The sequence below is a fragment of the Herpailurus yagouaroundi genome, unplaced genomic scaffold (assembly GCF_014898765.1).
Source record: "Herpailurus yagouaroundi ecotype Mexico unplaced genomic scaffold, PumYag 142, whole genome shotgun sequence".
Classification (NCBI taxonomy): Eukaryota; Metazoa; Chordata; class Mammalia; order Carnivora; family Felidae; genus Herpailurus; species Herpailurus yagouaroundi.
In genome coordinates this window covers 22,548,158-22,564,242 of record NW_024412397.1, presented here as the reverse complement: position 1 = coordinate 22,564,242, position 16,085 = coordinate 22,548,158, and the positions used below count along the sequence as shown (strand labels likewise).

General features: G+C 34.8%; 1 protein-coding gene across 4 annotated transcripts in view; it reads left to right on the top strand.

The window, feature by feature from the left end:
• Nucleotides 1–16,085, top strand: part of DCC (DCC netrin 1 receptor) — a 1,147,297-nt gene that overhangs the window by 545,214 nt on the left and 585,998 nt on the right. For all 4 annotated transcript variants that reach the window (XM_040478797.1, XM_040478799.1, XM_040478798.1 and 1 more), the window contains exons 4-5: nucleotides 2,440–2,590; nucleotides 3,782–3,918. In XM_040478797.1, coding sequence (XP_040334731.1) covers nucleotides 2,440–2,590; nucleotides 3,782–3,918 — 288 coding nt within the window. The remainder of the gene's footprint in view (nucleotides 1–2,439; nucleotides 2,591–3,781; nucleotides 3,919–16,085) is intronic.

The window sequence follows — 16,085 nt, the reverse complement described above, 5'->3', positions numbered from 1 at the left end:
CTATATACTATAGAGTTCCAACTACAGGATACTCTGGAAAAGATAAAACTGGAGAAATAGTAGAAAATCCAGTGATTTCCTGGGATTTGAAATAGGGGTGGTGGGAAATGAATGAATACATGAAGGTTAGGGGATTTTTAGGGTGGTGAAGCTATATGATACTGTAATGCTGTACTGACATTGCACATTTGTCAAAACCCATACAACTATACAACAAAAAGAGTCAGCCTAAGGTGTATTATTGACTTTAGTTTATAATAATATATCAATATCACTTAATTAGTTGTAATAAATGTACCATCTTCATGCAAGTTGTTAATTATAGGGGCAACTATTGGGAATGGGAAACTGGTATATGGAAACTCCCTACTATTCCATTTTTTAAATAAATTAAAATAAAAAAATAAAAACATTTTGTATTGAGTGAGTTTGTTTTCTAATAAAATAAAGTATAATAGCTGAGTTGAATTTTGGTTCTTTAATGTATAAATAGTATTGCACATAGGCTCTAACTCAATTTTTCTTTTAGCTATAAGATCAAATTAAGTAGATCTTACTTGATGCTATAGTATTATAACATTAGTGTGTGTGTGTGCATAACAGTATATAGTATTATACAGTATATGCAGCTGAAACATTTCTACTGAGGTACAGGTGATAGAAGTAAGGCATTTGATAGATAGGACTCCATTATTAAGATAGCTATTTATAATGTACATTTTAGGAAACTTCTATTTCAGGAAATCTATTGTTAAGCAACATTATCCTTCCAACTATTTTCATTTGATTTGAAAAGTCATTTTCAAAAATGGAAATGACATATCCCACCAGCAATCTTTTTAAAGTTTTGAGACATTTTTTCTACAATATTGATTTAATAAGGATTAACACATTTCAAAAATTCTTTCAATATTTTCATTGTGAAAGTATTTATTTTTGTTGCTGTAACAACCAGAAACTGATGTGAGAAGACAGATAGTGTTTCTCTTTCTTCACACACAGTACTTTAGATGACAATTACTATTCCAACCTTTAACTACAGAGTTGATATTCTTTTATTAACTGTGATCAAGCTGTATGGAGTTGGGTCAGGCCAAGGAAGACTAACAGTGATGTTAAAATGTTCCCCAGGTCTCCTCCGACCTCACTTCCCCTCTGCTCCTCCATGGCTCACACTATGACATAGTTGGTTCTCATCTCCCCTGGCAATTCTCCATCTGCCCCAATCCTAGTTTTTAAGATTTCATGGCCTCATTTTCTTTGCTTCAAGACTGTGCTTTGAGTTTGAAAAATTACAGATTACATGCTAATTCAGTTTAATACATTAGTAGTTGAAAATAACCTAAACCAAATCTCCATAGGGGGATGTGGATTTTAATAGTGATGTGGAAATACATCTTATCTTAAATAAACTTTGAGTGATAGAAATTTAGTCAGCAGGTCAGGTCAGGTCAGAGAATGTATCACCATGGCAAGGAGGATTTCCTCTAAGCTCACCTAACCATAGACTGCTGTTGGTGTGTCCCGGGGATTAGGAGTGGACTATGTGGGGAGATGGAAGAGAAGCTGTTAACTCTCAGAGTTTTCTCTTAACTGTGTTGAACTTTGTGCTTAGGATTTTGGTTTTTTTTTTTCTTATTCCATCTGACATAATTTTAGCAACTTTGGAACAAATGAGTTCTAAGGTGAATGGAATGAGTTTTTAGGTTGAATAGATACTTTTTTTAGTTACCTGCTAGAACAAATGGATAACGTTGGATATATAGAGCTAGAAAATGCTTTGGGCTAGGTAGAAGGATAAAGAACTCTTTATGCAGAGTCTCAGCTCTAGGGACAAATGCTTTGGGATGTTGTTAGAAATTAAAAATAAGCAGAAGACTTAGAAACAGCCAAACTTATTGCTATACAAAACAAAATTTAATGTAAGCTCTGTTTTGAAGACAGCAGATTTTTTTTAGTACCTTCTACATTCTATCTTCTTAATGCTTGTGTGTTATTTAACATTGTCCTGACAGCCACGGAAGCAATGGACAAAGCAAAAGAAGTGGAATAGATATTAGTGGCAGACAAACTGAACATATCAGAAAGTTTCAAGTGATCACATTTAGAAAAGTTACTGGTAATATAGTCTTGTTCTCTAATGAGAAACTGAGAAATTCTGCAGCCCACACGAGTGACTAATAACCTCAAGCTTTTGCCTTTTGCCTTATACTGTGATGTCATCAACTGCTAAGAATATTCTACTAGCATGATCCTAGAAACTGGGGATGGAAAAGCCTTTTAAGATTCTAGTTTATAAGTTTCATTCGCATCTTTTCATTGTTTTCTTTTCTTCCTCCCTATCAGAGTGTTTATTAGGAAAAAAATGGTTCAAGCTGCATCATTTATCTTTACAGTGCTTTTCATAAAAAGATGTGATCCTGTGTTTTCTTTCCACAGATCCAGGACTACATAGGCAGCTGTATTTTTTGCAAAGACCATCCAATGTAGTAGCCATTGAAGGAAAAGATGCCATCCTGGAGTGCTGTGTTTCTGGCTATCCTCCCCCGAGTTTTACCTGGTTACGAGGAGAGGAAGTCGTCCAACTCAGGTATTACACATTGAAGACTTCTGTGAAGTATATGTCACTGTTTATCTTTCTCATTTGCTAAAGGTACCTAGAAATACTAGGGTTTTTAATGATAATTTATTTCCTCCCACATTCCTTGACATTATACAATATATGGAAGATTTTTATCCACTGGGATAAAGAGATGGAGGACAGAGTCAAAATCCATGAGATCAATTCAGAAAAGAAGTTCAGAAAAACAGTGTTGCTGTTAAAATAACACTGTCCAAAAAATATTCAGCAAAGATACCTTGGAGAATCTCATCCTAAGGAAGTGGTATAGTGAAATATTTATTAAGAAATTAAAATTTTCTGATTTGAAATATATAGCATGTCATTATAGGGTCTGTGAAATTTTTTTCAGGTCCAGTTATACCTTTCATATTCCAGATGTAACAAATATTTAAGATAAAACAAAAGGAGAACATGGCTGGCTTTGAATTAGTAGACGTTCATATTAAAGCGTAGTTAGAAAGTAAACTCTTAATAGAATGGAGCGCTTAGTCTGAAACGTTTTGATTAAATGGATTTCACTTAAGAAATTAATTTTATTGATTTGGAGGTATAGTGTACTCCTTTTTAACACTTCTGTGTTCTATGATGAGAGAGGATCATAGACCATAACTTTCACCTCCCACCTATATTATAACAACACTATATGGTGTGGTGCCACTATACTTCTGAGAATATGAAAGCATGTGAGAAATCTGTTTGTAGCTTTAGCATGTCAAATGTGTTCTCTGAATGTAGCCAGATATTCCTGGTACACAATGAAATGTGGCTTTGTACAAAGATTACTAAATTGGATGTCAGGACACAAGACATTGCCTTCCACTGTGGGGAATCACTTTTCTGGTACTTGTGGTCCTCAAATCCAAAATAAGAGAATTGGGCCAGATTATCTGTAAATTTCTTTTCAGTATTAAGCTTGGTTCCAAGTTTAATCTGTTTAATTTCTTTGATCACTGCCTTCCAGTGGGATTGGTTTACCTTGAATCGATTTTTGATCAATAAATGTGATGTTATCAAAGCCTCATAAAATAGACTCTCTTTCTAATTTGATAACTTGATCTTTTGTGGAGTTTATTTAAACCTCTGAGTACATTGCCTGGTATACACCTAAATATCCCTACATTAATCTGCTCTCTAATTTTATATGCCTATGTCTTTCAGGTCCAAAAAGTATTCTTTACTGGGTGGAAGCAATCTGCTTATCTCCAATGTGACAGATGATGATAGTGGAACTTACACCTGTGTTGTTACATATAAAAATGAGAATATTAGTGCCTCTGCAGAGCTCACGGTCTTGGGTAAGTCAATGGCTCAAGATTCATTTACACTGCCCTTTTCAAAATGCGTCACTGTGACACTTTAAATGCTTATTCCTGAATTACCTCTTGTGCTTATTAGTATGAAATTATGAAGTCCCAGTGTTTCACACATGTCCTTTCTCTACTTTGATTAATTGCATAGGGATTAAATGCAGTGTTTGAATACTTGCTCATTGACTAAAATCCAGATGCATCACTCTTTAGTCCAATTATTCCAATGATACAACTGAAACCTATGGAAAATTATTAATAAACAAATGTCTTAAGCAGCAAAAGAGTTAGATATAAAAGGGGAGATTCCCAAATATTTTATCTGGGGAAAGTAAATGAAGGGATGAATGAGAGAAATTGTATAAACAATATGCACTGGAGTGGAAAAGTCAGATATCACTTGAAATGACAGGGTCCCTGACATTAAATTCAAATGTCTTGGTAAGATTGTTTTGTTAATATGGAAATACTGTAGATGTGATGTTGAAAGTGAACCATTAAAATCAAATGCATCTAAGGAAAATTTTCATAGAAAGAATCTTTAAAGAAATTTAAGAGGCACGGATGTTACATATTATTCAGAAAGGTAGGGTTACCTCATACCATTGCAAATTAATAATTGTTATATAGGGTACATACTCAAACACCTCTTTTATCATCTACCCCAGATTGTTTTTAGTCAGTTTCATTTGAATCATGTAATTTGGAGAAAGTGCTTTACCATTTGAATTCCAATTGCTTTTTCCTGTAACAACAGCAAAAATTGTTTACCAGTCTTTGGATTTTTGCCTCTGGAATAAATCTTTTTACCTTGTAAAAAGCCTAGGAAAAATCATAGACTTTTTAAAAGTTATTCAGTAGAAATGAAAAGATATGGTATGCCTAGTGCATCTGCTAACCTGCATCATAATATTATTCTATCCATTTTACTTTTTGGCTTTAAAGTTTATTCAGAAAGTGCTTTCATCTTCAGATAGGGTAATGATGTATGTGAGAGTGAGACAATGGAGTTGTTTGTTCTTTGATCAAACTGTAAATATTAAACTAAGAATAAGCAAAGGACTTTAATTCTTTGGTTTTAGAGATAGCATTATTCTAACTGAAACATCAGCTTGTCTTTAAAATGGTAGCAATTTAATGTAGTCATTTCATGTGGAAGTTTTTTGGTGAAACAAAGAACTTTTACATTTGTAACATCAAAGTATAGCAACACATGATGGCTACATAGAAATTATATTGTAATATATACTGCTGATCATAAGGCAAATGCAGTCATAGAATTTATAATGATTATAGGTAAACTTATAATTGCAAATATATGAGATCAGATTTTATATCAAATTAATGCACAGTATTTAGACACATGATGCTTCATATTGATACCTAAGCCAAATGCATATAAATTAGGATTTCTGAGAAATTAGCCAAAAAATATATGTAGGGTCATACATATATACACACACACTGACATTCATAGCTTCTTCTTTTGTGTGTTCCTGTGTATATGTGTATGTTCTCCAGTTCTATATTGTTGAGCATTATCTTGTTTCCATGTTCTATTTAAACACCCATACACACACACACACACACACACACACACACACACACCCCAACACCAAAAACACTTTGATGATTATTCTTCTGTATCTTTGTCAGTTATTTGCTTATATCCTAAGGAAAATTATCACAAAAAATGCTCATACCCACACCAGCAGTGCAAGAATTGCCTGTCTCTGAAAGAATACATTTCTCTCCATGCCCCAATATTTGCCTAAAAACTTTATAAAATGGAGTCTCTTTGTTTTAATTTGCATCCTTATTAAATTTGTTTCTTTTTATAGTTTTACTGGACATTTGCATTTTGCATTTTGTGAGTTACCTATCAATCTTTTTGACCTTCATATATTTATTTTTTTTAATTTTTTTTAATGTTTTTATTTATTTTTGAGACAGAGAGAGACAGAGCATGAATGGGGGAGGGGCAGAGAGAGAGGGAGACACAGAATCGGAAGCAGGCTCAGGCTCTGAGCCATCAGCCCAGAGCCCGACGCGGGGCTCGAACTCACGGACCGCAAGATCGTGACCTGAGCTGAAGTCGGATGCTTAACCGACTGAGCCACCCGGGCGCCCCGACCTTTATATATTTATTAAAATATTCGTCTTTATTTTGTTTATTTGCAGGAACTCTTTATATAGGAAGAAGAGTAACTGTGCTGTGTAGTTTCTTTGTGTATATATTTTGTTGTTTCTGTTTTTTGTTTTTATTTTACATTTTATATAGGGTATCACATAGTTTTCTTTATGGATGCTGGCTTTGTTGCTATTAGACTCAAATTTTATTCTAAATAAATCACTCTAGTTCCAAAAATCTCATTATAGATTACATGTTGAATCTATAAATTAGAAGCATTATTAATTTAAAAATTGCAGTTGTGTTTATGTCTTGGGAATTTTTTTTTTTTTAATTTTCTTGGTAATGGGCATTCGTTTTAAATGTTTATTTATTCTGAAAGAGAGAGAACGTGAATGGGGAAAGGGCAGAGAGAGGGGGAGAGAGAGAATCCCAAGCATGCACACTGTCAGAGCATGACATGGGGCTTGATCTCATGAACCATGAGATTATGACCTGAGATAAAATCAAGAGTCAGACGCTTAACCGATGAGCCATCCAGATGCCCCAGGGTATAATTTTAAAGATCTCCCAAGACCTAGTATGATCTGTAACTATTATAGAAGGCATGCCTTAATTCAGGAGATAATCATAATTCTATTTAACTCATCTACCCAGGCTAAAAATAAATGTTGATATAATAAAACCTTTGATATAGTCATTGACTATTCTGATACAAAGTCAAGCTCATGCTGCAGGACTAAGTTTATATAGAAAATGTAATTTATTACTTTCCTTTTTTAAGTAAAAGATGAAAAGAAATGAACTTCATTATCAGTGTTATCCAAATAGTTTTCATCAGTTTTAAGAATTTAACCATAATGTAAATTATTCACAAGATAAAATCCTGCAAGAAATCCAAGCTTGTGCTTATAAGCTTTAATAATGCATTTTATCAGGCTTTTGTTTTGCCTTTCAAATCATGGTTCTTTTTTGCACTTAGACTGGCTTTGAATGTGAACCTGCTTGAACTAAGACTATTTAAGTATGATATCATTTTGTACACAACAAGAGAAATTCTGTGGTCTTCCTCAAGAGTTTCAGAGTTAATAAACATTAAATATATTCAAAGAATTTACACTATAAAGTGGATATTGAAAGTTCCATAATAGGGGGGCCTGGGTGGCTCAGTCAGTTAAGTCTTGGACTTCAGCTCAGGTCATGATCTCACAGTTTGGGGGTTTGAGCCCTGCATCAGGCTCTGCACTGAAAGCATAGAACCTGCTTTGGATTCTCTGTTTCCCTCTCTCTCTCTCTCTGCCCCTCCCTGGCTTGTGCACTCTCCATATCTCTCTCTCTCTCTCTCAAAAATAAAAAATAAACAGTTTTTAAAGAGTTCCATAATAGTTAAACCTCTTGGGGAAATCTGTATTAGACAGGATTAAGGACAACTTATTTAAAGTGCATATGAATAAATTAAATAAATAAATAAATAAATAAATAAATAAATTCCTAATAATAACCATTTATGTTAATGTTTATGATCTATTAGAATATTCATCAATTAGCATTGGTGGATGCATTTTGAGCACATGGACTGCACTAGGTTCTGGGAAACCTACAAAAGGTTTGAGGTCTGGCTTCATTAGGTTTGTAGTGTAATTACAGATTCATACAATTAATTGCCCTAATTGCCCCCAGTGAATTGCCTGCCTTTTGAGTATATTTTTTTTCCCTCAATTTTGTATGTTTACATGGAATCTGTGAAGATATGAAGAGTTGATAGTCTTTGCTCTCATAAAAGACAGGACCTGAGTAAGTGGTGGTGGGCAAAGTCTTAAAAAGGAGATTGCAGAGGGAGGAATTCTGAACAGTGTTATATTCTGTTTAAAGCACTAGTGCTATGATTATTTTTTTAAACTTTGTTTTTCAGAAAAGAACTAAAGAATGGTATTCTGTCCATTATTATTTCCCATATAACTAGCTTTCTGGCTCAAGAATTATAATCACCCTTAATAAACATTCAGGAGATTTGCCTGATTTATTTTCTAAGCTTTACCTTAGGCCTAGATTGATTCAATATCTGAATCAATGCAGAAATGCATACTTTAAAAAGATATGGGATCTTTAACCAATGAAGTGTCTGGCCTTGGACAAACCCTGTGCATTGTCCATATACATGCAGAAGGAGATGGGTGGAAAATTCACTCTTGAGGAGAAGCCATGGGATCTAACATTGGTGACAAAATGGAAACAGTCTTGAGCTTTCTCAAAAGGATTCTAGAATTCTTTTTAAAGCTGTTTGCAGCAATATAAACAATATACACTATTAAAAGTTGACCTTTGTGTACAGGTTTTCTCAATTATTTGCCTTATCAACTTTCTAGGGAAATGTTGGTTAGAATTAGCATAATCTGGCTTTGTAGAACATAAAAAAGTCTATTAGATCAGTCCTTTGCACATAATTGATAACCTGTAACCAGATCTAAGAGTTCTCATATCCTCTTCCCTGCCACTGTAAGTAACACATATCACTCCATGTGGTACTTGACTTTATACTTCTCCCAAGAAAACACCTCTGAAAAGAAATCCTTTGGGGCAGGTGTTTTGCCTGCCTAAGACTTTTGCTTTGGGGACAGAAACCCATGGGTTCATCCTCTAGGAATGTGTTCAGAATGGTTCTCTACTGACATACAGCATGCTAAGCTCACACAGATATGTTCTTTTTTTTTTTTAAATTTTTTAAATGTTTATTTATTTTTGAGAGAGAGAGAGACAGACTGTGAGCAGGGGAGGGGCAGAGAGAGGAGGAGACACAAAATCTGAAGTAGCTCCAGGCTCTGAGTTGTCAGCACAAATCCCCAGACATGGGGCTTGAACCCACGAACCATGAGACCATGACCTGAGCTGAAGTCGGATGCTCAACTGACTGAGTCACCCAGACACCCCTGTACTTTTTTCTAAGTGCCATGATGATAATAAATTTATTAGTATCCTATAGTCAAAAAGCTGATGAACAAAAAGTTATTCTACAGTATCATTAACTAAGCATTCACATTTTTATTCCCTAAATTACATAAGTCATAATGTTTTGTATATTTATATTGATCAGACATTAAATAATAGTCATTGGTAAGAAATTATGGGCTACTGAAATGAAATAAACAATGTTTATGACCCTTAGAATTAAAGAAATTTTTTTAACGTTTATTCATTTTTGAGAGACAGAGAGACAGAGTGTGAGTGGGGGAGGGGCAGAGAGAGGGAGACAGAATCTGAAGCAGGCTCCAGGCTCTGAGCTGTCAGCACAGCCCGACGTGGGGCTCAAACTCACAAACTGTGAGATTATGACCTGAGCCAAAGTTATATGTGTAACTAACTGAGCCACCCAGGGGCCCCTGACCTTTACAATTTTTTACTTTATACCATTTATTTTCTTTTTTCTTTCTTTTTTTTCCTTCATTTTTTTGTATTTTTTTAAAATTTAAATCCAAGTTAATTAACATATGGTGTAATAATGATTTCAGGAATAAAATTTAGTGATTTATTGGTTACAAAACCCAGTGCTCATCCCAACAAGTGTCCTCCTTAATGTCCCTTGCCCATTTACTCCATCCCTCTACCCCAACCCTGTTTGTTGTCTGTAGTTCAGAGTCTCTTATGGTTTGTCTTCCTCTCTGCTTTTATATTATTTTTGCTTCCTTTCCCTTATGTTTATCTGTTTTGTTTCTTAAGTTCCACATATGAGTGAAATCATAAGATATTTGTCTTATTTGACTGACTTATTACACTTAGCATAGTATACTCTAGTTCTGTCCACATTGTTGCAAATGGCAAGATTTCATTCTTTTGGTCACTGAGTAATATTGCACTGTTTTTCCCCATTGAGTATATTAGCTGTGGGTCTTTAGTATACGGTCGTCATGATCTTGAGGTATGATCCTTCTATCCCTATTTTCTTGACAGTTTTGGTTTTTTGTTTTGTTTTTAAGAAATGACAAAATGTGTTTTGTCAAATGGTTTCTCTGCATCTATTGATAGGATCATGTGGTTCTTATCCTTTCTTTTATTAATGTGATGTTCACATTGATTGATTTGTGGATATTGAACCAGACTTGCATCCCAGGAATAAATCCCACTTGATTGTGGTGAATGATTCTTTTAATGTATTGTTGGATCCAGTTTGTGAGTATCTTGTTGAGAATTTTTGCATTCGTGTTCATCAGGGAAATTGGTCTGTAGTTCTCTTTTTTATTGGGGTCTTTGGTTTTGTAATCAAGGAAATGCTGGCATGGTAGAATGAGTTTGGCAGTTTTCCTTCCATTTCTATTTTTTGGAACAGCTTCAAAAGAATAGGTATTAACTCTTCTTTAAAAGTTTGGTAGACTTCCCTTGGAAAGCCATCAGGGTCTGGACTCTTATTTGTTAGAAGATTTTTGATTGCTGATTCAATTTATTTACTAGTTATGGATCTGTTTAAATTTTCTATTTCTTCCTGTTTCTGTTTTGGTAGTTTATATGTTTCTAGGAATTTGTCCATTTCTTTCAGATTGCCAAATTTGTTGACATATAATTGCTCATAATGTTCTCTGATTACTGTTTGTATTTCAGTGGTGTTGGTTGTGATCTCTCCTCTTTCCTTCATGATTTTATTTATTTGGGTCCTTTTCTTTTTCTTTTTGATTAATTTGGCTAGGGGCTTATTAGTTTTGTTAATTCATTTAAAGAATCAGCTCCTGGTTTCATTGATCTATTCTACTGTTTTTTGTTTTGTTTTGTTTTAATTTTGATATCATTGATTTCTGCTCTAATCATTATTTCCCTTCCTCTGCTGGTTTTGGGCTTTTTTGCTGTTCTTCTTCCAGCTCTTTTAGGTATAAAGTTAGGTGGTGTATTTGAGACCTTTCTTCCTTCTTTATGAAAGCCTGGATTGCTGTATACTTCCCTCTTATGACTGCCTTTGCTGCATCCCAGAGATTTGGGCCTGTCATATTTTCATTTTCATTGGCTTCCGTTGACTTTTTAATTTTCTCTTTAATTTCTTGGTTAACCCATTCATTCTTTAGTCTCCAAGTATTTATGGTCTTTCCAATTTTCTTCCTGTGGTTGACTTTGGGTTTCATAGTGTTGTGGTCTGAAAATATGCAAGGTATGATCTTCATCTTTTTGTACTGTTGAGGGCTGATTTGTGACCCATTATGTGGAGAATGTTCCATGTGCACGCGAGAAGAATGTCACACAGATAAGTTCTTTAAGCTCAATGGCACTGGATTAAACATATTAAATTATATTTTAATGTATATAGTATATATACATACATTTACCTTGTACATACATATACATGTGTATATGCATATATATACATGCAATATACATATATAATACATATATATTTCCTATTTCTAAGAAAATTTTTCTTCAAAATCCCTTCCCATATTCTTTCAAATGCATATGATTATCTCAACCATTACATAATGTACTTATTCTGCAAATAGATAATAGACCAATCTACTCAGAAAGGTTTAGAAAAGTCATCTTAAAAGTGAGTTAAGAAGACAGCAGATTAATATTTCCAGTAGAAGTTAAAAACCCTTCTTAAAAACTATCATTTTGTGGGGCGCCTGGGTGGCGCAGTCGGTTAAGCTTCTGACTTCAGCCAGGTCACGATCTCACGGTCCGTGAGTTCGAGCCCCACGTCAGGCTCTGGGCTGATGGCTCAGAGCCTGGAGCCTGTTTCCGATTCTGTGTCTCCCTCTCTCTCTGCCCTTCCCCCGTTCATGCTCTGTCTCTCTCTGTCCCAAAAAATAAATAAACGTTGAAAAAAAAATTAAAAATAAAAAAAAATAAAAAAAAACTATCATTTTGTAACATGGTGGGACAGGAAAATGCCAACAGTAGCTCACTTTCTTCTGAAAATGCTTAAGAATAATAAAAACGATGGCTAGGTGTATAGTGACCTAACCAAGCATGACTTATAGGCCCAGATGTACAACTAAACCACGGCATCCATAGTGACATGGCCACTGACAGTTGAGTGCATCTTTTGTTCTCTGTCAGGCACTCTTTGGGCATAGAAACATGCATATGACACCAGTCCTGGCCTGAAAGACTAGTTAGGTAAACAGACAGGAAGTAGGCAATTACTAGAAAAACCAAAGAAAAGTTGGAAAAGAGGGAGGTAAGGGACCCCAAAAAACAGTTCAACAACAATGAAGGAAGGGAGTTGGGGGTTGGGAGGAAGGATGAGGAGAGAGCTTCTGAGCAGAGGAAGTAAGCCAGCAAAGGTATGGAGATAAACCAGGGATGGGAAGAGGAAGTCATCTAATATGACTGAAAATTGTGGGTCCAAAGGGAGTCTGATAGTGGATGGGGAAAGTGGTATAGATAGTGAATGGTTTGCTCCTGTGGTTAGGTTTTTATCTTGAGGGCAGTGGAAAGACACAAATTGATTTTTGGGTTGTGCCTTATTGGTTATTTCATATTGGCCATTATTTAATTCCCTAATCCTCAATTCCTTCATTTGTAAAGGATGATAATTACTTCCTTGTAGGGCTTAATGATTGCTTAAGTATGAAATTTGAGAGAGAAGGATTCTGGAATAGGAGACATGGTTTGGGGAGCTGTGGGAAATAAAGAAAAATAAGATGTTCTTCCAGCCCTCAGCAGAATCCTAAATCATAGTTGCAAAAATTAAACAAAAACAAAACAAAAAAAAATGAAATGCCACAAATATTAAAACATCTCATGCAACCTCTCCATACCAATTTTTCCTCACTACAAAAATGTACAAAGCAACAACGGGTCCCTATATAATTCTCATGAATCCTGGAGATTCCTTGTGGCACAAGGATGGTATCCAAATTTGTAAAGCATGTTATCTTTTTTAGCTTCCTCTGTGTCCCTACAGCCTACTATCCATGCTTTCTTCCCAGCTATATTGTGAGAATAAACAGACACTGTGTCTTGTTCATCTTGACCACTCAAAACCTTGGTTTGTTCTCTGGCCCATCTGAGCTTTAAACATAAACATAAGGAATATAATTATATATGTGTTGTATATAAGTTATATAACTTTCTATGAAAATATTTTTTAAGCTCTTTATGGCAACTCATGTGCTTTTATAGGACATTGCTATAGACTGAATTCTTTCCCCCCAAATCCATAGGTTGAAGCCTTAATCACCAATGTGACTGTATTTGGAGATAGACCTTTTATTAAGCAGGTAATTAAGGTTAAATGGAGTCCTAAGAATGGAGCCCTAATCCAATAGGAATGACATCTTTATAAGAAGATGAGGCATCAGAGCGCTCTCTCTCTCTCTCTCTCTCTCTCTCTCTCTCCCAGTGCAAACACACAGAAAATGGGGCATGTGGGGACACAGAGTGGGTACCATCTCCAAGCCAAGGAGTGATGTCTCACCAGAAATCAACCCTGCTGCCACCTTGATCTTAAACTCCTAGACTTCAGAACTGTGAAAAAATAAGTTTATGTTGTCTAAGCCACCCAGTCTGTGGTGATATTTTGTTATAGCAGCCACAGCGGGTGAATATAACCACAGAAAGAGTAGTTGTACTGTGCATTATACTGCTAAAAAGATTCTTGATTAGTTTTGTAGAAGCATAAACTACAACAAAGAAGTATATTACCAACACTTATATATTGTTAATACCAAGGATCTTAAACTTCCAAGAGTGTGAAAAAAGAGCAATGAATCAAAAGCTATTTCTCTGTTTATATACTAGGTTATGTGTAGTTCAAAGACCTAAATATCCCCTGGCTTATTTTTTCTTTAGTATCACCATCTTTTTATTTAGTAATTTATAAACATAAGGTATTACTAACATTTTATATCCTATAATTTTGAATGATATGTCCCAATTTTAATAACAAATACATCATTAACTATGAAGAAACTCTGTTTTCTCTTTTTTAACTCAATTCTTAGATATGCTCTATAAATTCAATTTGCTACAGCAAGCATGCAGATGTTCACACTCCATCAACTCTCAGATATGTCTGGTAATAGAAGGAAATATGGTAATTAAAAATGGATATGATGCTGTGTCCTTTTATTTTTTTGCCTATGCTTTAGTTTTATCATTTTTTACTGAAACAAACGTGATGTGTTGCTACTTTATGAGCACGTATAATTGGTCAAAGAGAGAACTGACCCATTCCTTTGTTTGGAGAGTAACTGGGACATCCACCTCCAGTCACGTGTTCAGTTGCTGCCTTTCTAAACTTGCTGTTGGATCACCAGTGTTGGGTTTTGGGCTTATGTTCTTAGCTATAAACAGAAAGTAGTTATAGAATATATTAATAAAGATAATATTTAACCCTCTATTATAGTGTATAACTCTTTGTTTGAATGGAGTTCTTCTGAATTTAGAACATCACTGCTTCTTCCCAAGTAGCAGTGCTTAAATTTCATGTCTACCTATAATTGGCCTTTATGAGCAGTGACCCCCTCACCCATATGCATTTAATGGTTATAGTCATAAAAGCAGTGTCTTAGGTAAGTTTCTATTGATTATCTTTCATAGGGTAATTGCCAAATGGATCCTAATGAAATTAGTTAAGAGGCTTTTTTTTTTTCATGTAGGGATATGATCCCAAATGTACATGATAAAAATGCATAACATAAGGAAGAATTAAATTTTAAAAAATCAAAATAATCTATTTGCTGTTTCTTCCTATACTATGTTGATTTCTTATTATAGTTACTTTTGTTCACTGAAATCATAGCCATTATGAGTGTGCAAAAATTCTATCCAAAATAGTGTTTAGGAGATCCTGTTGAATGTATTAGAAGAAACATGGTATGTTCAGGCTGTTAGTGTAAAGTGATTCGGTATTTAAATTGCAGTTCTACCATCTGTGGAAATACTGGTTGCATTTGTGACAGGATTTATTTTTCATTATGCCGATATTTGTTAAAGACCTACTAGGTGATCTCTACTCCCTTCCCTCTTTCACTGGAAAAACAATTTGGACAGTTTTTTGCATTTATCCTTGAGATGGCTATGAGTCTAATTTTTTTTCTTTCTCAGAAAAAGGAGGAAGTTAGTAGAGGCTCCAGGAGAAAGGCTAAGGTGATGTAGTAATTCAGAGCATTAAAAAGGCAGTCTAAGGCTATGATTTTAATTAGCCCTAACAGTCTAAGCAAGGTGAATTGACCATCTGTGATTTAGAGGGAGGGCTGCTAATAGTGGCAAAAAGCTGCCCAAAGGGCATTCCATGCCAAAGTTGTCCTGAGGTACCACACGTACAGATTATCCCAGAAAGAGTTGGAGTGTGATAGAACTCAAACTGCATTAAGACAGGAGTGCTTTCACTAAAGTTAGCAAGAGTTAGCATCAGTCATGCCTGCCAATTTTGAAAGGCTGGAGAGCAAAAGTGTGACATTTCTTTCTGTACTTTCAACTTCTACTACCACTTGGTGGAAGTGAGTGTGCCTAAAGGCAAAATGCACCAACTTGAAAACATGTCTTTAAAAGGTAGACTCTATTAAAGTAAAACATTTGGAGTTCTATCTATACATTTGTTGACTTATTTATCCACTTGTTCAATAAATATGTATTTAAAGTGTGATAAGTTTCTTGCCTAATGTTTTAAAACAGCTTTATAGAGATACCATTCATTGTAACTCGCATACTAGACAACTTCACATTTAAAGTCTACAATTTAATGGTTTCAACATAATTATAGATGTTTACAACCCTATCTGACCACAGTGAATTTTAGAACACCTTCATCACCTCAGAAAGAAACACGGTACTCTGTCATCCCCCATCCTCCTGTTCTCTCTTTTCCCTCTACCTTACCAACACCCTTAAGCAACCATAAGTCTACTTTCCATCTCTGTAGATTTCTCTATTTTGGAAATTTTACAATAATGGAATTATAGAATATATTGCGTTTAGTGACTTGTTTCTTTAACTCAGTAAAACATTTTCAAGGGTCAACTTTGTTATAGTGTGTATGAGTTGTTCACTCCTTCTTATGGCCAAATGATATTCCATTGTGTAGATATACCATGTTTTA